The sequence below is a fragment of the Aulostomus chinensis genome, chromosome 2 (assembly GCF_037954235.1).
Source record: "Aulostomus chinensis isolate RoL2024-O1b breed Wild chromosome 2, RoL_Achi_v1.0, whole genome shotgun sequence".
Classification (NCBI taxonomy): Eukaryota; Metazoa; Chordata; class Actinopteri; order Syngnathiformes; family Aulostomidae; genus Aulostomus; species Aulostomus chinensis.
The window spans coordinates 34,131,130-34,151,360 of record NC_141321.1 but is presented as its reverse complement, the minus strand read 5'-3'; the positions used below and the strand labels follow the sequence as shown (position 1 = coordinate 34,151,360).

At 47.1% G+C, this 20,231-nt stretch overlaps 1 protein-coding gene across 1 annotated transcript in view; it reads left to right on the top strand.

The window, feature by feature from the left end:
• The window catches only part of adamts18 (ADAM metallopeptidase with thrombospondin type 1 motif, 18), a 69,652-nt gene extending 49,715 nt beyond the window's left edge, over window positions 1-19,937 (top strand). The window contains exons 17-24 of the mRNA XM_086196347.1: window positions 4,780-4,900; window positions 6,704-6,830; window positions 11,151-11,355; window positions 15,039-15,233; window positions 16,662-16,732; window positions 16,817-16,982; window positions 18,243-18,438; window positions 19,064-19,937. Of these exons, the coding sequence (XP_086052473.1) occupies window positions 4,780-4,900; window positions 6,704-6,830; window positions 11,151-11,355; window positions 15,039-15,233; window positions 16,662-16,732; window positions 16,817-16,982; window positions 18,243-18,438; window positions 19,064-19,185 (1,203 nt within the window). The 3' untranslated portion in view covers window positions 19,186-19,937. The remainder of the gene's footprint in view (window positions 1-4,779; window positions 4,901-6,703; window positions 6,831-11,150; window positions 11,356-15,038; window positions 15,234-16,661; window positions 16,733-16,816; window positions 16,983-18,242; window positions 18,439-19,063) is intronic.
• Window positions 19,938-20,231: the final 294 nt, after the last annotated feature.

The following is a 20,231-nucleotide window of genomic DNA, read 5'->3' as shown; positions in this document are numbered from 1 at the left end:
ATGTGAGTGAAGGAGGGTTAGGAGACATCAGATTTTCTTTGTACACAACTTCGACAGTGAAAGCACTGATTTTCTCTTGACCTCTGACCTCTCGCTGTGGAAACTGATGTTGACACCAGGTGAACACAAGACATTTGTTTGTGTTCTTTTTGCCCTGGTGAGTTGATAGTCGTGTAAAAACTCGTCTCCTCTCCGTCCCCTGGGCTACTGGAATACTGTGGTCAGAGTTAGAATGAGTGGCCCATAAATCTTGGAGGAATACCAGTGAGATATTTCCAAAGTGCTTCTCTGGTCACTGGCCATCAGGAAATGTCTGTGTTTTTGTAGCTATTTTAGAAAAGAGGCTCTACTTGTGGGCAGCTCAGCAGAGGCGCTGCTGTTTTTGGCGCTTGAAAAGCTCATTGTTGTTTGATTCACAAGACGAATGCACGCAGAGGTGTGATATCTAATCTCGATCTTCCCAGGAAAGGTTTAAGGATGCATGATTTCAGCTCCTAATTTTTAACTCGGTGACCAACACTGACATGATTTAAAAGGAACTGTGCAAGGTTTTGGGTTCTGACATGTCTGCACGCAGCTTTGAGCATGAAAAAAGTTATGGTGAGACCGTTTTCTTTACAACTAGAATTTCATCTCAGCCAAGCTAGCAGCGTGGCTCCAGGAATTCTGCCAGTCAGTCAGTGTTTCGACAGCTCCTGGATGGACTGTTGGAGAATCAGCCTTGTGAGTTTGGTAAAGCTGTCACTCTCTGCGTATCCTGAGAAATGCTCGACATGTTCTGGATGGACTGATGGACGACTGAGAGAGAGCTCTGTGCACCCGTGCTTCCTGACGTTATCAGCTGGTCTCACTTCTGTCTGACTGTGCTGTTTGTTGTGCATCGCTTTGGACAAAAACATGCTAATGACATGTAATTGCAGCTGCTCATAATCAATATGACCCTTTTTTCATTCACCTCTGACCTGCACTGCATATGCACATGTCGTGTTCGAGTGGAACAGATCGTACACCAGATCTTAGGTTTTGCTCATCTGCTGATTTCACCTCGAAACCTTTATTCATCTGGTGAAGCTGTTGGCTTTTATTCAACCTGCCTTGGTGTCTGACCCCATTTGACCCCTGCAGCAAAGCATTGTCACCATATTCAAAGCACTTATCGTGACAGACAGCAACCGTCCCCAGAGCGACGAGCTCCTCCGGTCGTGTCTGTGTGTCGGTCATACATCTGTCCAGCAGAGCACTCGCGCTGCTGATCTGTGGATGACACGGCCATAATCTCTATAAGTACGTCCTGTAATTACAAAAAGGAGAAAAGAGGTTGATGGAGGGAGGGGTGAGATTAAAAGATTAAGAATTCTGTGATTGAACTCTCTGAATGTGATAAGTGAAGGTCATGGCACAGGGACGCAAACGAAAAAGAGCCAAATAATGGAAAGACTTTTTTTCCCCGGGTGCTGATCTTCATCTGTTTCACACATTCTGCTGAACTGACGCTGCCACAGAAAAACTGTGAGACCGAGAGAATGAAGCAGCAGTCCCGGTCAGACCTTTACTCAGCTCCAAACCCCTCAAAGAAAAACACACAAGCTTAAACTCTGACAAGGTGTTCACATCTGTGCAGCTGCTCGGGGGAGGGGGGGAGAAACAGCTAACTACAGGAAGGAGGAACAGACGTATCTGTCTGAGTCGGAAGTTTCCGTGTCTACCAAGTAGGATTATTCTCCCTGAATTAACATTCTCGTGGCTTGGCGTAGTAAGGTCACGCCAGTCCGGGGCAAAACACCGTGAGCACATAAGTTACAGTTCTACCGGCGTCTGCCACGCAGTCATTCATCTTCTGGTCGGTGGTGATGAGTGGTGTAGTGGTCGCGTTGTCAGAACCAAAACTCTCTGAGGTCTGATGCTGCTCAAGATGATAAAAACTCACATCAATCACAAGAGTTCAGCATCAGAGGCGTCTCACCCTGACTGCACCCTCAGCGTAGGCAGCGCTGCTCCTTACAACAGGAGGGTTACACAGATTCTTGCAGCATTCCTACAAAATAAGAGCCATGAACTGAACATTTTCACAACTCGGATCCAAAGAGTGAAGACTTATTTTACAAGTTACAAATGTTTCAACACTGCTGGATTCAGATGCGTAATTCAACTAGACCACTGTCATTGTCCCAGTATAAACTGGGAATGAGTGAACTGACGGAAATCCCACTCAGGAACCAGTTTGCCAGCGCTGCCCCTGTTGAGAGGCAGAAAAGCCTAATAGTAGTAAAGAAACAATGAAAGCCTTTCAGCAGCGTACATTTGTCCTCATCTACGTCTGAGAAAGGCACCTGCTTGCAGCCAGCCAGGATGATGCCTGACTGTGTGCTGTAGACTGCAGGGTCAAATACTGACACACAACCTGCGGATCGGGCCTGGACCGCCGGACCTGGACCGCCGGACCTGGACCGCCGGGCCTGGACCGCCGGGCCTGAACCGCCGGGCCTGGACCGCCTGGCCTGAAGCCAGTATCTTAGTATGTTCGTCCACTTAATACTATTTCAGTGTTCACATGCATTTTAAACTCTAACACATTTGAAAAGTCAAGTTTGTGTGTGACTAGCACAATAAATACCCTTTTTTTCCTGCAGCATGTAAAACAAATGTGTCAAAGGAGCAAAAGTCTCGCTGTGTCTCTGCACATTGGATGATCGCATAAATAAAATGACTGAAAGCTTTAACCTCCGGCTGAAGTCACATACACGCATAGCACAGGAGTGTGGCAGGGTCAGTGTAGCCTGTTTACACATTTATCTTACTTTTAATGAAATCAACTTTTGTGAGTTCAGGAAAAATCATCTCTAATGCACCAGTCAGAAGGAAATGTTTTGACATCCAAAACACAGCTCCTCCATTTCAGACATAATTGGATAAAAGTAAGCAAGCTAAATAATCCTGTAAAGCCCAAATATTACAAAAAATACTACTTAGATAAAGAGAGATGAGTTTTTGAGACTGGCCACCTCTGCTCAGAGGAAAAAGCATGAAGTCATCGTTGCTAGATTGTGGGAGTTTGGTGTGGTGGGATATTTATCTTTGTCCTTGTTAATTCTGGTGCTGCAGACGTCCCAGACTGAACTAATGGAGAGAAGAGATGTTTGGATATGTCTGAAATCATTGTTAATGTCTCTGGTGGCTGACACTGCTGTGGTTGCTCGGGTGTATTAAAATTGTGGATGGTGAAAGAAGGAAAGGGAGCTCCGTTATTTAGAAAGCTCGGAGGCTCCAGAGATGGGAGGGTCATCTGTTTACATGATTTGCTGGTTCACATCAGTGGGGGTTGCTTGGTGAAACCGTGTGACTGGGCTTGGATGGAGCCTTGGTGGGTGAGTGGCTGCAGTTGGCAGTGGGCGATTTGAGCTGGTTTGGTAACGTGGGTGTGAAAGCGTCGTGATGCAGGGTCGTGTAAGCCAGGACCGCAGTCTCACCATTCCAGGCTCAACTTCCCCACATTTGGAGCAGCGCTGCTGTCTGAGTGGGTGAAGGTGCAACATTGAACCCGCTTGGCCTTGTAGCTTGAACTTGCATGAACTGAAACAACGAGTCATGAATCTGCGCTCCAAACAGCTAAACCACGAATTGAAACTAGCTAGAAGGCTCTGGAAAGCCGAGCAGAGAGAGAGACTTCTGCATGGGGCTTCCTGAAGACTCGGAGCCGTCACCCGGCAGCAGCAGATGAGATGTTTGAGGTGTGGAAGCTCCCAGGACTGCTGAAGGAGCATCAGACCCAGGAGCTGCTTGGCTGTCTAAGCTGGATGGTTGATGGTGGATTCTCATGTACTTTGGGACAAACTCCAAAGAAAATGCACTTGTCAAAGTTAATTATTGCAGATATTGATAGACTGATATGTTTGTCAGACATTTGACAGCTGGACTTAATACAGTTGCAGCTGCCAAACGGATGGAGGATTAATACCCTTCAAACCTTAAGTAAACTGAGTTTGGCTGTAAAGGAGACACACTGAACACAATCCTGCACTGTATTTTTAAATGGTTTAAATGACACACGATTACCTGAGTATGTAAATGCACCTCAGACGAATTTCTTCTCTGCAGCAGTGAATTCTCACAGGGAAGCTTTAATGGTAGCCTGACGCGTCTCCTGTAACCGCTATGTCTGCTTTCATTCATCCGTCAGTCTCCGCTTGACTTCAGCGTCCAAATAAATCTCGCTTACAAGAAGAAAAGGTAACTTCAAATCAGCAGTCAGGTCAGAGGAAGTGGCAGGAGGGCAAACTTTTGAAAGATATTGGAAAAATAAAGTGATTCTATAATGTGGTCAGCCGGTGTGAAGTTGGAGAGGAAACAGTATTCCCTCCTGTTTCTGGAGCCTTCTGGTGCTGGTGACCTGCTGCCACGTGTCCACTCGTGTTCCCACACATAGAACCTCTGTTAGGCTTTTCAAGACACTCAAAGACACTCTCATTATCTTTCTAACGACTTTAGAAAATTAAAAATGATCTTACAACTCTTTCTGTCATTCCCTTTTCCAGCTCGTCAAACTTTGCGTTTTTTCCTCTGTTTGTTTTCAGATTTTCCTTCACTTTTTGACATTGTAATAATTACTGGCATAAATGAAACACTGTAATTATTAGTTGCCAGTTGGAAAGTTTGGACAACTCCCAGTGTGAGTGAGAACAGTTACACACACGCCCAGTTTAATGTAAAACAGGGTGATTTTAAGTGTGCATGTAGATTCAGTGTGACACATCTCTGACTTACTGCACTGTTGCCTGACAGATCCTCCTGCAGGGGAAGAACCCGGGTGTGGTGTGGGAGTACACACTGCCCCGCACCGAGAGGAAACCGGACTACAGCTGGGGCGTGGTGCGCTCCGATTGCTCTGCTCCCTGCGCTGGAGGTACGTGGGCCTCCATCTGTGTTACATGGATGAACCAGACTGACGCTGTGTGTGCCCTCTGTAGTTAAGGCTTCAGTTAATGCTGCTAAGGTCACGCTGGGGTCAAGCATCTCGGAGGATGACTAGTTGTAGTCAGGGTCAGGGTGAGAGAAGTGCACTTCAACAGGAAAAAGACTTTCACACATGATTAGCGCCTTCATGTCATGTGACCACTGTCCCATTTATCTTCTGTTATTTGTGGTGCACCAAACAAAAGTAAACAGCATTGTTGAAAGCAGCTGTTTGACTCCGGTCTCTTTGCTGCGTTCAGTCAACGCTGGCTCAAAGTATGACGGCGCTGCTTTAACGACGGCGGGCGGAATTTACAGCCAAGATGACGGAAAGTTGCAGAAGTTACCAGTGGAAGCGGGAGGCGATGCTGGTCAGAGCTGATTTATACTGGTGTCTCCTGCAGACCCGTGACTGATGAAACATTTCCACCTCCTCCTCAGCACTGGTCTTCCTCCCCACAACACTGTGAATTCCCATCCAGACAGCGAAGGAGAATATGCTCACCAAGTCATCAGGACTTGCCTCAGTAACTGAGAGGTTGGAACATGTGTGTGCATTTGTGCCGGGCTGATTAGAAGTAAATGTGTACAGCACGAGCACGTGTCCGTGTGTCCGGAGCCAAATGCAGTGTTTGTTTTCATATTGTGTACAATTTTCCTCTGCGACAGTGTGGGCCAGGAAGTGTGTTGAAGCTAATGAAAAGCACCTTTGTCAGCTGGACGGTTCCAACTGCAACCCTCCGCCCACACCACTCACACCCATGACAATGGGTCTGTGTGTGTCTGATGGTGGTGGCGTTACTCCTCTCCTAGTCTCAGGAGGGCACAAAACCAGGGATCAGGCGGACATACTGAGCTAACACGGAGACCTCCATCCATCTCTCCCTGGCTGCAGATACAGTCTGAAGGAGGGATCGAATTTAAAGTAATAATCCGTGACAGTTACAATAATAAACCCGGAGCACTTGGAGCGAGTCGACCTCCGCCAGGGCTAATATCCCACTCTACTATTATATGTAAATCTGTGACTGACACCATCAGATGTCTGGATAAAGTTCCACAATAATTAGAAATGTATCTGAATGTTTTTCTAAAGGTCCATGTAATATTTTCTAAGAAATAAAAATCCACAACTGAAACCATCAAATACGTCAGGAAAGATTTCCAACATTGTTGAAACATGCCTGTTTTTTTCCAGCGTTCTCCAACTTATATGACCTGAGAAATGAATGGTAACATCAGAAAATGTTTTTGTTAACTCATGAGAGGTGGGTTCTGGGTAACTCTGACACTCTACACATCTGCATGGCTGGAGCGGGTGCTCCTGCGCCATGTCGTCGTAGTCAAACATTGTGACCTGATTAATGGAGGAAGATACAATCAACGCTTTCAGACATCCAGGGCCTCCCAGCGTGTCACGTTCAGCTGCAGAAATCATCAGGCAGAAACAATTCAAGCAGTAACGAGCACCTTGTGTCAGCTCAGGTGTTAGAACTTCTGTCACTGCACAGTGCTGCTGCAGTAGAGGGGTTCAGGTGTGCTGCTGCAGTAGAGGGGTTCAGGTGTGCTGCTGGGAGCGAGCGTCAGGGTGCGCCTATGTTGAGGGATCCTCCTTGGCCGGGCTGCACCGCTCCACTAAGTCCCACCACAGTCAGTTTCTGCGTAACCCTGCTGAGAGACAGAATAAAGAAAAGGAAATCACAGCCTGTGACGAGGAGGCAACTATTCAGTCTTCTCTCGTTCCCGTCTTCAGGCCGTATCTCCACCAAGGCGATCTGTCTGCAGGACCAGAAGGTTCAGGTCAACTCCACCATGTGCAACCCCCACACCAGGCCGACGCTGGGCTCTCATCTCTGCAACACTCAGCCCTGCCCTGCATAGTAAGTGCTGCTGTCTTTGTGTGGGTCAGTGAATGCCATCTGGTTCACTTGGCTGTGGGATATGCGGCACATGTCTTTATGTTGCCAAATTTTCTGGAACGAGAGGCGCTGTTTTTTATTACAGACTTACACACACACACACACTCAGCGTGGTTGAGCAGTCTGGAGTTGGCCTGTGGTCCTTCTGCTGTGGCCAGCCACCACTCTGCTCAGCTGGTGTTCCTCTCCTCTCCTGTCTAATCTTTTCTCCTCTTTCCTTCAGAGAAGTACAGGAAGCTCCTCCCTGTCTCATAGCTTCTTGCATTCATGCTGACTTGTTGCGTCATGAGGCTTTAAGTGGGCTGTACATAGAGTGGACTTTAATCACAGCAGAACCGGAGGGGGGGGGGGGTCTCATTGTCTTCATGTCACTGATCTTTGTCCTGCTTAACGTGAACATGAGTGAGTTTTTAGATTCCTGAGTTTATATACTTGCGTACACAAACAGACCAGTATAAAGAACCTAGGTAACCTCGTCATTCACTGCTGAGGTCAGTCGAACCTCCAACTGCCAGGTCGGAACCAGGCTCCCTCATTAGTTGAGCTGTAATGATTTGAAATTCTGGGGTTCTGATTAACCCCCCCCCCCCAAAAAAAAAATTCTGATCATTGTAAATTCTAAACGTCTTCAAGGAAACAGCACACAAGAAGCAGCGTGACCTGGAGGAGCGAGAACCTTCACTGATGATCAACAGATTGTTGAGCAACAGGAACTCTGATGATGGCTCATTTGCTCCTGCAGCATCATCAGGTGACCGTCAGGGCTGCCAGAGTGCAGCTTCACACGGCTCGATGCTTTGAGCTGGTGAGCTGCTCCTCAGCTGGCTGGGGTTCTGTTGGGGAATGTGGCCTCCAAACTTCTACAGAATTAGGTGACTTTTTTGGTCATGAAATGACACAAGATGACATTTCCAAGCTTAGAATGGACCTTTTTTAGTTTATGCAGTGCTTTGGAATCAGCATTTGGTTCGTAGATTCTCAGCTGCCGCAGACAAACCTTCCGAGGTTGCACAGACGCGATATCAGGCCCGTGTTTTATCAGTTGTCTAGACTCTGTGCTTAATGGCATACATTTACTAAGGAGTGTGTGCACTCAGGGAGCAGCGCAGCAAGCAAAGGAGGCAAAAGTGCAGTGGAGCACAAGTTGGAACAGTGCTGAATAAATGGGAACTGGAGCAAGCTTGATTTACAGCGCTGCTCTCAAGAACAGGCAGGGAACCATGTCCTGGGTTCAGAGAGAGTACACACACTCACACACCAAGGCAGACTGCAAGTTAGCAAAATAAAGTTTCCAAATGTATTACCTTGAAATAACAGATTCAAACTTGGAGATAAAAATAGAAATATAAGTCCCCTCATCTGATGTTGAGGAAGTTGTCATTTCACTCACCAGCAGCCATACTGCAACAAGCCCAGACCTTCTCTTCTGTCAGGGTTTGAAGAACCCAGACAGGATCAGTTACACCTTCAACATACAGCCTCTGTGTCTCGCTAAGTTTCCCACCACCCGAGAGGGCATTTCCTGTCCCTGATCTTGGGCATGCCACGTCTCTTATCTCACTGAAAGGTATTTAACAGCCTTGTCGGGAGTCCTGACCTGCCCTTTTGTCTGGGTGGAGAAAATGCTATTGTCCAGATAAATAACATCAGTGCAGGTTGTCCATTCAGGAAAGTACAACCGTGTTTGACACCCATGGATCTTCTGATACTGTAGCCGGCACCAGCTGGTGGTGTGTGCCCACCAATTTACATGCAGAAAGTTGAGTTGAGCGAGAAGCATGACAGCGTTCATGACTGCATTGAAACCTCCAGGATGTATGGCCACGCATTCAGGAGCCCAGCAGAGGAGAGGAACTGACAACAGTGTGTGTGTGTGTGTGTGTGTGTGTGTGTGTGTGTGTGTGTGTGTGTGAGACAGGAGGGGGAATGTAAAAGTGGTTGCTTATCTGTCCTGCGTGTATCTTGGGTGCTGACAGGCCTAACTATGTTTTATTGTGCAGAGACGGCAGGATTCCCACGGGGGCCCAGCCAGTCTCGCCATGCAGAACCCCCCCCCCCCATACCTTCACTCCCTGTGTTGCTGTTAGCCTGTTAGGGAAAATGGTGGAGAGTTTTGTGTTGCAGAAATTTCTAGATATTAAAAGGGGATTTTAAGAAAGCAGATTGTGTCCTTAAGGTGACATGCAGGCATGTATTTTTAGTGTGTCTGTGCAGCCCACCTCCCTCTGACCTCTGACCTCCTCTGTCAGCCCATTATTTGCTGTTTGAAGTCAAGTTTTTCTTTCTCCAGGCAGAGGGCATCTGTAGTGGTGCTCCCCTCCTGTTGGGGCTGCAGCAGCATACATAGCCGAATCAAAGTGAGAAATCTTGGGTCTGTGCCAGAGAGGAAGTGCAGAAACATCGAGATGAATGTTGAGGCCCAACAGGGCAAGAACACACAAAAAAACTACTCATCAGCAAACTCCCTCTTAGAGCAAATGAAGAGCTGTTGAGGAGACAGACGAGCTGTGGCCATGAGAGCTGAGCACCACAGTGGAGCATTCCGCTAAATGGACATGTTCTTGAGTAATTGAAGTTCCTGAAAATCCTGTTCCATCCACCAGAGGAGCGTAAGAAGACAGAAAGCTGACCTTTGACCCCCTACACCTTTTCAGGTCCTCCTGGGGTCTAGGTGGACATTTGTGTGAAATCTGAAGAAGTCCACCCTCTTGTTAATGAGTCCATGGAGGCCTGATTTTCCCCAGGACGATGACCCCCCCCCCCCCCGGTAAACTGTCCTGGTGTGGTGGTCACGCTGGTCTATAACTTTCCAGAAAAGGTGAACAATTAAAGAAACCTCTTGGCTTCCGATCGAATTCATTATTAAGAATAAACATCAAAAAATGCCTGCAGTATTGCTCTATTTTACCCCAAAATCATTCACCCATTGAAAAGTTTCAGAGATGTAAATTCCAGTGAGGTCAGCTGTGGTTTGCAGGGAAGCAGAGTGGCACTTGAGCCACTTTCTCCCAATGATATATTGTTATTTATAGACCCAGAAAAACATCGGAAAAAAGTCCCCATACCAAATATCCCAACCAGTGCTTTCAGTTCCCAAAGGTTCACATCTTTCCCTGTTCTAAATTGCAGTTTAGTCCTGTTGCTTCATTTCTCTGTGGGGTTTGAAAGAGAATGAAAGCATTTTTCTTTCCCTGAGGCAGGTCGGCGGCATGGAGGAATGGTCTGTGTGGTAGCACGTCGTCTCAGAACTGGACCGAGCCATCTGCCCATCTCCCTCTTCTAAGCCTGCGGTTGTCAGACCACTCATTTGCTGTAATCTCTCCTTTCTGCTCTGATGCCAAGACAGAAGCTATTTTAGAAGCAGCAGTAGGCTTTCATCAGCGGAGAAGCCGGATTTCAACCGTGTGAGAGGAGAGGAGAGGCACAGAAGATCTGATAAAAGGAGAGGAAATTAGAAATAAGATAGGACAGGTGAGATGTGAAAGAGTAATGAAGCGAAGACTACAAAGAGAGGATAAAAGCGAGGAGCGCGAGGGATTGCTGTCCACATCTGTCTGTAGCCTTATTGTATGTTTGATATTACGAGCGGCCCCGGAGACCCAGGAGAGCCGCTGTGCTGGGCTGTATATACAGTATGGTTTTTGTGTTTAGTTTCAGATACGAATAGTACGGATAGAGATGGATAGGACTTGGAGCCGGGGGGGTGTATATTACAGCCTGTGTGTTTTCTTTGTCCTAAACTACCAGTTTGAGCTGTGACAAAGATCAATTGTATGTGAAAGCAGCCCATCTGGCTTTTGATGCATCCCTGCTATTACACCAGGATTTAACCATTTATTACTCAGCGGTGAACTTTTAACTGATCGTATTCAGCAAGGACGGGCAGGAGAAATGTTTCTCTCCCATGAATCACCGGAGGAGGGAACGGTTACTCATGAGCTCATCTTTAGACTCCCTGGCACCAGCAAAATATAGGATCCGTGTGGTCAGTCGACTCAGTCACAGACAGAATTCACCCACGACTCACAGAACCCGAACTACAAGTGTTCGATTACAGAATCGGAGCAAGTGGAGATTCTTCTCTCAGACAAGGGATGCAAATTTTGTCCGTTTTTTCTCAGACACCAACAGGGACCAAAGGGTCAAAGGTCACTGTGACAGGCACACATTGCTCAAGCATACAACTCTGATGCAGTATTTCTATTTCAACATCATTTGTAACCATCTGTCAACTCACCCACCCCCCTCCTCCCTCTCTCCCCCTCTCCCTCCCACTCTCAGCTGGGTGACAGGAGACTGGGGGGCTTGCAGTCGCTCATGTGGGGGAGGTCAGCAGACCAGAACGCTGCGCTGCATGAGGAAGGTGACCTACCAGAGGGAAGAGGTGGTGGCCCACTCCCTCTGCCCAGTCATCTCTCCAGCCCAGGTCCAGCCCTGCCACATCCAGGCCTGTCCACCTGAGTGGAGCACGGGTTCCTGGTCACAGGTGGGTTCTCCGACGCGAGTCACTGCTGCTGACTCGACACAACACATGAGCTAATGCTCCTCCTCAAAAAGCTACGTGGTTGATGGCTGTTAGCGCTATGTGGTGGACCTACCTGAAGGGTACATTTACTGACTAATAACTACAAACGTGAAATCATTGATGCTTTTCTGATAATGGAGTTCCAGCTGATGTTTCTTTCTGATGACGTCAGTCCTTGGCTGCAGATCTGTATTTGTAACTGAGAGAGCAGGTGAGGTCACAGGCCGAACCCAATGGGTGCTCTGTTTCTGATGTCTGAACCAGAACAGAGCCTGACAAAGTCCAAGTCACTTCAGTCACTGAGTTTACACTCCCCTGTTGATGGATGACATCACGAGAATGAAGTGGAATAGAAGAGAAACTCAATTCACGCAAACATAGACGACCAATAAAGAGCAGACGAGTGTGCAACAAGCAGGAAGGGCTGCCGAGGGTGAGAGTAGAGCAATTCCCTCTCACGCCTCACGTGACTGTCGTGAGTGACTCCAACATGGGGTATCCACTCATGCGTTGTCGCATAAATAACAAACTCCAGCGCCAATCAGAGTGGCGGCATGATTCTTTAATCCTGTATTTCCGTGTAAAAAGCACCGTGACCCTCATGAGACTCCTCCAGGGTCCCACCAGGCGAGCTCCTGCTACCCTTCACAGCTGAACAGATCTCAGAATGCTAACAGTGATGAGGCGAGGCACATGTAGGGTTATGCAGCTGCTCCTTTATGTTACAGCTTTGAATTATGAGCCAGATCCTCCTCTGCGCTGACTAAGTGACGCACCTTGAAACAAGCAGCTGACCTGTGGAATCTTCCAGCTCCTCAACACCTGCCTGACACCAGCAAGTCTGCACAGCTGTGTTACAGGGAGGACGACACTGTCGATCTGGCCGTTAGCTAGTTGATTTTAATACCTGCACCTTCTCTAAACAGTCCAGAGCCTCGGGGAGGAATTCATCTCCAACTGCACTTAAAACTGTGCTAATGCTTTCGTAGCGTGCACATCTACTGTATGTCAGTTGTAAACTGAAGTCAAGTTCTTAATATTTTTTAAACATCGTTAAATTAGAAAAAAAAGTTTAAAGAAGCCATCCCAATCCCAGAACACCTGAAGGGAACTTCTTCAAATTTGGCTTAAATATCCACAGGGATTCAAAGATGAACTGAAAAGATTCTGATGTCAAAGGTCAAGGTCAACTCACATGAATGCAAAATGTTCGGAACGTCTTCAGGATATTTCCTGAAATAAAATTAAAGATAAAAAGATTTCAGTGGTCGGAGGTCAAGGTCACTGTGACAGGTGTGCAACAGCAATGAAGTATGTTTATGTCCAAGACAACCTCTGTGACACAGCCTACAGTTAACTAGCCTACGGTTCACTAGCCTACCGTTCACAAGCCTACACTAGCCTACAGTTCACTAGCCTACAGGTCACTAGCTTACAGGTCACTAGTCTCTGCTTCACTAGCCTACAGGTCAAGAGCCTACGGTTCACTAGCATACAGTTCACTAGCATAGAGTTTACAAGCATACAGTTTACTAGCCTACACTAGCCTACTGTTCACTAGCATACGGTTAACTAGCATACAGTTCACTAGCCTACAGTTTACTAGCCTACACTAGCCTACTGTTCACTAGCATACAGTTAACTAGCCTACGGTTCACTAGCCTACTGTTCACAAGCCTACACTAGCCTACAGTTCACTAGCCTACAGTTCAAGAGCCTACGGTTCACTAGCATACAGTTCACTAGCATAGAGTTTACAAGCAGACAGCTTACTAGCTTACACTAGCCTACAGTTCACTAGCCTACAGTTTACTAGCCTACAGGTCCCTAGCCTATAGTTCACTAGCCTACAGTTTACTAGCCTACAGTTCATTAGCTTACAGTTTACTAGCCTACAGCTCATTAGCCTACAGTATACTAGCCTACTGTTCATTAGCTTACAGTTCATTAGCCTACAGTTTACTAGCCTACAGTTCATTAGCCTGCAGCAGGGGTGGGCAACCATGTGCCATGTGTCTTCATTTTGTTTTAAATTGGTTTTACTGCCATGGGAATATTTGCCCTCTTATAGTTAATTCAGCCTTAAATTGAGTGAGTCACAGTGAGGCAGACAGATGATGTGACACTGTTGGGGTACGGACATGGACCAGAACATGCAGTTCCTGGAGACTTACTCTAATCCAACACCGGCCACTAAATCAGCATTTCACCATTTGAGGACACAGTTGCACATGTTGTCCCCAGTCAATTAGTGTTAGGTCTGGTTTGTGTCTCTGAAAGTGGGTTAAGACAGACAGACACACACACACACACACACACACACGACATGACATACATGTGTATTTATTTCCTGGGGACTTAACTCTAACTGCTACTTCTCTAACCCAAACCCTGACACAAACCCCAGCAGTAATCAGTTACATCACATGATTATTTGGTCCAAAAAAGCAGGAAAGTCCCTGAGATGTGGCGCCGATAAAACATATTTATGTCCCCACATCATGAGGAATACATCAACACACACACTTTCCTCTGCGAGCTGTCAGATGGCTCATTCATGCTAAAACAAACACTCTGCTGCCATCTGTTGGATGTGATGACAACTCAGAAATAATAAATCATCACAGCTCGTGTGGAGACATTTGTGAGCATCGTGTCTAAAATCTCCAGGTTTTATCCTGAAAAATCTGAGTGTCCCTTCATATGGTGGAATGCCTGACTTTGTGTAATGAAAGCCTGGAGGTAGCAGTTGATTTAATTTATCATTCGCATTATTTTTTATTATTATTAGAATTGGATGTGAGCCTCTCACAGTCAGCAGGATTTTATTTGCTGGTTTTCTTGGTTGCGGTAGTGATGGTTTGGCAGCAGATCTGATGATGTGTCAGACTTTGCGGGACGATTAGCTGGTGTGACCTGAACACACCGACACACTCTGGACACTCAGCTGTCATTTAGCCATCACTCTTTTAGACAGCGGCGTCGTACGCTCGGACTGTTTGGTGACACTGGTCTGGGTTCAGTCTGCGGTCAGGCAGAAACGAGGCCGCTCTCCCTGAAAAGATCAATTGGACCTTTCAGTTTCAAAAGGACAGCTGGGATGAAGCAGGTTGGGGTGTGTGTGCGGCGCTTGTGTATGTTAATGGATAAGCGCAGATGTGTATGTGTCTTTTGACTAATAGAATATGATGTGGTCCCATAAACTGCCTGACGGCTGCGGTCGACCATCCCAGCGGAGCAGTTTGACTCTGTTGTCCATCTCTGCAGTTCACGTGGAGTTTACAGCAGCACCGGTGCTGGGTACTTTGATGGGTTGGGGTCACATTCATCCCTGAGGGATTGCTTTATTGTATTTAATGTTAGGCCATAATGGGCTGTCATCAAACCGGTGACCTTCTGTTTGCTTGTCCACCATGAGGTGAATTGCTAATGCCTTTACTGAGTCTGTGCCAAGGATTTAACCTCTGTAAATATGGCCTGCCGCTAAACACCCGGAGAGCTGAAGGTTAAAACAATCATCAGTAACGTGAGGTTGTTGGAAGTTGGAGTTTGCAGGCATGTTTACCTGTGAATGCTTCAGTCTCCTGAGGACGCAGTCATCTGGCTCTCATGTCTTCTTTAACGCACTCCTTGTTGACTTACAGTGCTCCAAGACCTGTGGCCGCGGCCTGAGGAAGCGAAGTGTGTTTTGCCGCAGCACCGACCCTGGGGCCAAAGCGGTGGTGGTGCCCGACAGCATGTGCAGACAGCACTACAGACCCAAAGCTCAGGAGAGCTGTGTGCTGCGGCGCTGCCCCAAGAACGAGAGGCTCCAGTGGATCGCTACTCCCTGGGGAGAGGTAGGAGGACTGGTGACGGCAGCTGAACGGTGTCAGTCAATCGTGTGTGTGTGTGTGTGTGAGATATAGCTGTATCCTAACCAGCACTGCTTTATAAAACACAACACTTGGTGTTGCTCCCACGCAATCAAAAATAGCACACATTGAAGGACAGCAACAGAAGACTCAGTTGACCAGAATGCATTGCGACAGCAAAACTTAAGCAATTAAATAAAAAAAACAAGTCTTCTCACTTCTCTGAGGTTGCGGAAGTTAAAATGGCAAATGATGTAAAAGTCAAGAGGCACTTTGAGGGAATTAACTGAAAATTAGGATTAAGATAAAAACTGGAATGACAGTGACTGGAAGTTAACTTTCATGATAATAGAAAGGTCAATTCTGCTGAAAATGAAAACGTTTTAATGCAGCTTGTCCTCACGCAGTTGTTCAATTCATTATTTAGTGGAATGACAGAAAGCTTACCACACAAGCAGTGCGAAGATGTCGAAACTCAGAGAAACTGTGATATTTTTCAATATCGATCATTTAATGAACTACATGACGAATCAGTCCATTCTAAGACCTGCTGACTCATGGTGGTGAACATGAGGTTCTTTAAACCACAGAGTTGCTGCATGCTGTTGTCAACATGGCAGTGGGGAGGCGGATGTGGCTCAGTCCAGTACTCCGGTCCATGCTGAACGACCACCGCAGGTCCGGGGGCTCCCAAAGGCTCATTTTCTTCTGGCATCAAATGTTGAGTTGCTGTGAAATATTTCAGCAGCAGTTTGATGGATCGTTGTGAGCTGCGGTGCTGATGTTAATGGTGCTGAGAGAATGAATCCTAATGACCTCGGTGATCGCTGCAGTTCTGTGTAGCGCCACCAGCAGGTCGGAGGTGAGTACGGGTCTCAACATCTGCTGCATGGGTCGCTGTGTGACTGCCAGACGCCCTCACACTTGTTGGTTTGAGTGAAATGACTCAACACTTATTGGCCATCAGGACTGGATGCAGCATCTGTGAGCTCCTCGACAGCCTCACGGAGCCGCTAGCACAGCGCTCTCTGAATAACACAATAACACTCCCTGTGTTTACTCAGTGTGGGTTATTAAGCTTTCAGCTGTGTTTTTATGAATATGCAGAAACATTTTCTGTTGGTTTTTTTCTGCCTGGGTGGTGTACACCCTGCTGATGGTGGCAAAAATATGTGGCCCATAAAAAAGGTCACGGGGGGGGAGGTTTGCTTGGAATCCACAGCACAAAACTAACAACGCATCGAAGAGTTTTGGACTCAGAAGCAAAGCCAGGGGCACGGACACACACACACATCGTCTCTCCAGGCATCGAGTACTTAGGCTGTATTATTACTGGCAGTGACCTTGTGGAGTGGATACCGTCCACATCACATCAACTTCTACAGTTCCCCCCCTGTCTGTGCTCTGTTTCAGTGCTCCAGGTCCTGCGGTTCAGGCGTCCAGAAGAGAGAGCTCCACTGCGGGGAGAAAGACTCTCAGGGACGGTGAGTGCCTGCACCTCCACACCCACACACCTCCCTCACACACTCTAGTATCTGTACTATTCAGTTACAAGCTTTCCCAACCAGGTATGTGGAGTTCCCCATGAGGAGGTGCAGGAACGTGGCCAAACCCTTGGTAGATCTCCAGCAGGCCTGCAACCGAGGTCCATGCCCAGAGCTGCCCCGCTTCACCTCGGGCAGAACCGGCTCCAGCGCTGTGGTCTTAGGCTGGTACTCCTCTCCTTGGCAGCAGGTACTTCTGCTTTCTTCAGTCAAGCCAAATCAGTCCACTTGGGGGCTTTTTAACTGCGTGTGCCCTCCAGCTGAAAGTCATCCCAGTCAGAGCACGACGATGACGTGAAGAGGAATGAAATCATACTTTTAGTTTCATACTGTGTTAGTTGGGAAATGTGTCTGTTACAAAACAGATGTAATGTCGGTGCATCTCTCTTGTTGGTACATAAACAAAAATAACATGACCTCAGTGTCCTGAGCATCATAACCCTGGACATTTATCCAGAACTCAAAGAATTTCAAGCCTCTTTCGCTTTTAACCCCACCCCCACACACACACACACGCACACACACACACACGCACACACACTCACTCTGAGCTAGCACGCCAGCAGCAACCTACATGTGGAACATGGCAAGGATGGCGCTGTGGGGCAGATCAGCTGGGTTCATTAATTATCTAGACCTGTTTCTTTTATACGTGTTGCGTGTTTGTTTTAGTCTGGCGCTCAGTGGTGTTCGTTAGTAACGATTATATTGATGAAATTTTGCACATAATTATTCACTGCAATAATCCAAGACCCAGTGTAACGATCCCTCTGGCCTCTGGTCCAGGGAACCATGGCGAGCAACCACGTGGTTGACTTTCATTCTCCTTGAACGCCATCGGTGCGTCATCAGTAGCAGCTAGCAATATGATTGTGATCGGCTGCTTTGCTTCCATACTTCTTGTTCACTAATTTGTTACTGGTGTAATGTGATATGGCCCAGAATGCGTGCACACACACACACACACACACACACACACTCACTCCTCTGACTGGCAGGTCTGGGTGATGGGGTCTCACAGATGAAGAGTAGCTGAGTGAAGAACAGGCCTCAGATGCAGCCAGGAGCTCGACTGAGCTACCAGCGTATCTGGGCAGGTTGTGTAGGCTCCTTGTTATATCATCCATTATGCAAAAAGTCTTTAGGGCAAGCTCTCATAGCGCCGTGTCTTATTCTGCTTGATCTGGAGCCTGCGATCCCTGTATGTTTCCACCAGAGTAGATATGTCCTGACAGCTCGCTGGAGGGCGAGTACATTCTGTATGGGATGTTTGTTTTCTTCATCTGTTCTTCAGCTCTGCACAGACATTTCCTGCATCCTTTCCCCTCCCTCCTCTGGTCTTTTATGATGATTCCTTTTTTCTCCATGTGCTTCATGAGTTGATCTCCCTCCTATTTATATCTCATCATTTCTCTTCCTTTCTTCCGTTCCTCTCTCGCCTCCGTCACAGTGCTCTGTATCCTGTGGGGGAGGGGTCCAGACTCGGTCCATCCAGTGTCTCCGGCAAGGTCGACCTGCAGCTGGCTGCCTAGCCCACCAGAGGCCGCTCACCTCCAGGGCCTGCAACACACACTTCTGCCCTGCAGCTCCTCCTGCTCCTGCACATTGGCCCAACCGGGTCGTAGCGACCGGACCAACGCTGAAAGGTAACGTTTTGCTTGAGTCTGTGGGCACCCTCAATCCTCAACATGCATGTTTGGTTCCCAATACGACGCTGGAGGAAGCAGCTGTTCCGGTTTCTCAAGTGTGCTGCTTCGAAAACAGAAGCAACACTGGTCAAGTCCAGTTAAGCCGAACCAGAATTCAAGTAAGTGGAGGGACCGGACTTTTTGTGTCCTGACACGCTTCCAGTCCTGAGTCCTCAGGACTGGCAAATACAGGAGGCAATGCAAGTAGTGCGTCCTGTACTTCCAGTGTGGTACTAACTGTCCCTTGGTCACATGACATAGAAGCGTTTGAAAAAAAAAAGACTAAATTTGCATGATCTGGAAATGGCTCTGGTGAAGTTCAAGTATAAAGTCTAAGATTTAGGGAAACATCATGGCTGAGGGGCGCTGAAGGTATTGTTTCCTTGTGTCCACTCAGGCTTTCCTTGAAAAAAATAAACCTGATAACAAAACAATGTTTACAAGTTCGGTTGCACTTTGGTTGACAAACTGAGCCAAAATGAACGGAGCATCTTGGAACACAAGCATACAGTTCTATATAAATGTGGTCAATGCAATGAACTATAGAATTAAATCAAGCGAGTGTGTGTGTGTGTGTTTTCAGTCTCAGGTGATCAGTGTGTGGACCATTTCAGCTGGTGCCACTTGGTTCCCCAGCATGGCGTTTGTAACCACAAGTTCTATGGACAGCAGTGCTGCAAGTCCTGCTCCAGCAGGAGGCCGTAGAGCTCCGCTACCTGACCAGTGTGGGGCTACAAGCCTCCGAAGGAAATGACATCACACAGACCCTCAGCGGGCAGTAACTCACACAGAACTGTGCTCAACAGAATGTGTTCTCTTCCTGGAGTACTTGACTAAAGAATACTTGTAAAGACGTACAAGAAAGAATCCTCTTTTTTGTTTGAGAAGGCAAAGCGGCTGCCAAAGCAGTGTTGAGTCATTGGTGACGCTGGAACTGGAAAGACTCACTGCATGTGAGGAGGTGCTGATGTAACATAGACTGTTGTTGTCCTGTCATTGAGCATTTTCCTCTTGAAACCTCAGAAACTGCAAGCCATCAACAACAGCAACAAGTAAAGGACACGAGTGTTGTTTTGCGTACATGTTGTATATTTAAAGGCGTCCCATGCCTTTATTTAACTTATTATGGTTCGTAATATATGATTTTGCAGTGGATCTGTGACGTGTTGTTTCTATCTCTGGCTGTTCTGGGATTGTGCCTGTCACTCATCTATCCACACTATGAGATTATGAGGCATCAAAGTTATCAGTGTTCAAATGTCTTCTGCACTTCTTCTTCTTCACTGTCTCTCCGCTTGTTTGCTGCTGCTGAATCACACCGGGACACTTCTCCTGTGCATTCCCCTCATGTTTACGCTACGAAATCATGCAAATGTTTTACTCAGTCACGTTGTAAGCGTTCGTTTTTGTTTTTTTATCTCTCCTGTATCGTTACCATAATACAACTTGATCATCAATCTGTCTTCTGTTCCTTCTGTGCATTCGCTCTATTGATTACAGCCTCAAAGAGATGAATAATGGAGGGAGTGAAGAGGAGGGCCGTTGGGAGCAAACAGTGAAGGTGTTGTGGTCAAAATGCAGCTCACGTGTCACATCTGGCCTGTGGACTTCAGATAAGCGATGACATTGTCACAGTCAGCCTCTTCTTTCAAATATAATCTCACCAAACATCAAGAAACGACTGACTCGACATGCAGATGTAAACTTTCCATTGTTAATTCTGATTTCCAAAATTTAATTCAGTATTTTCG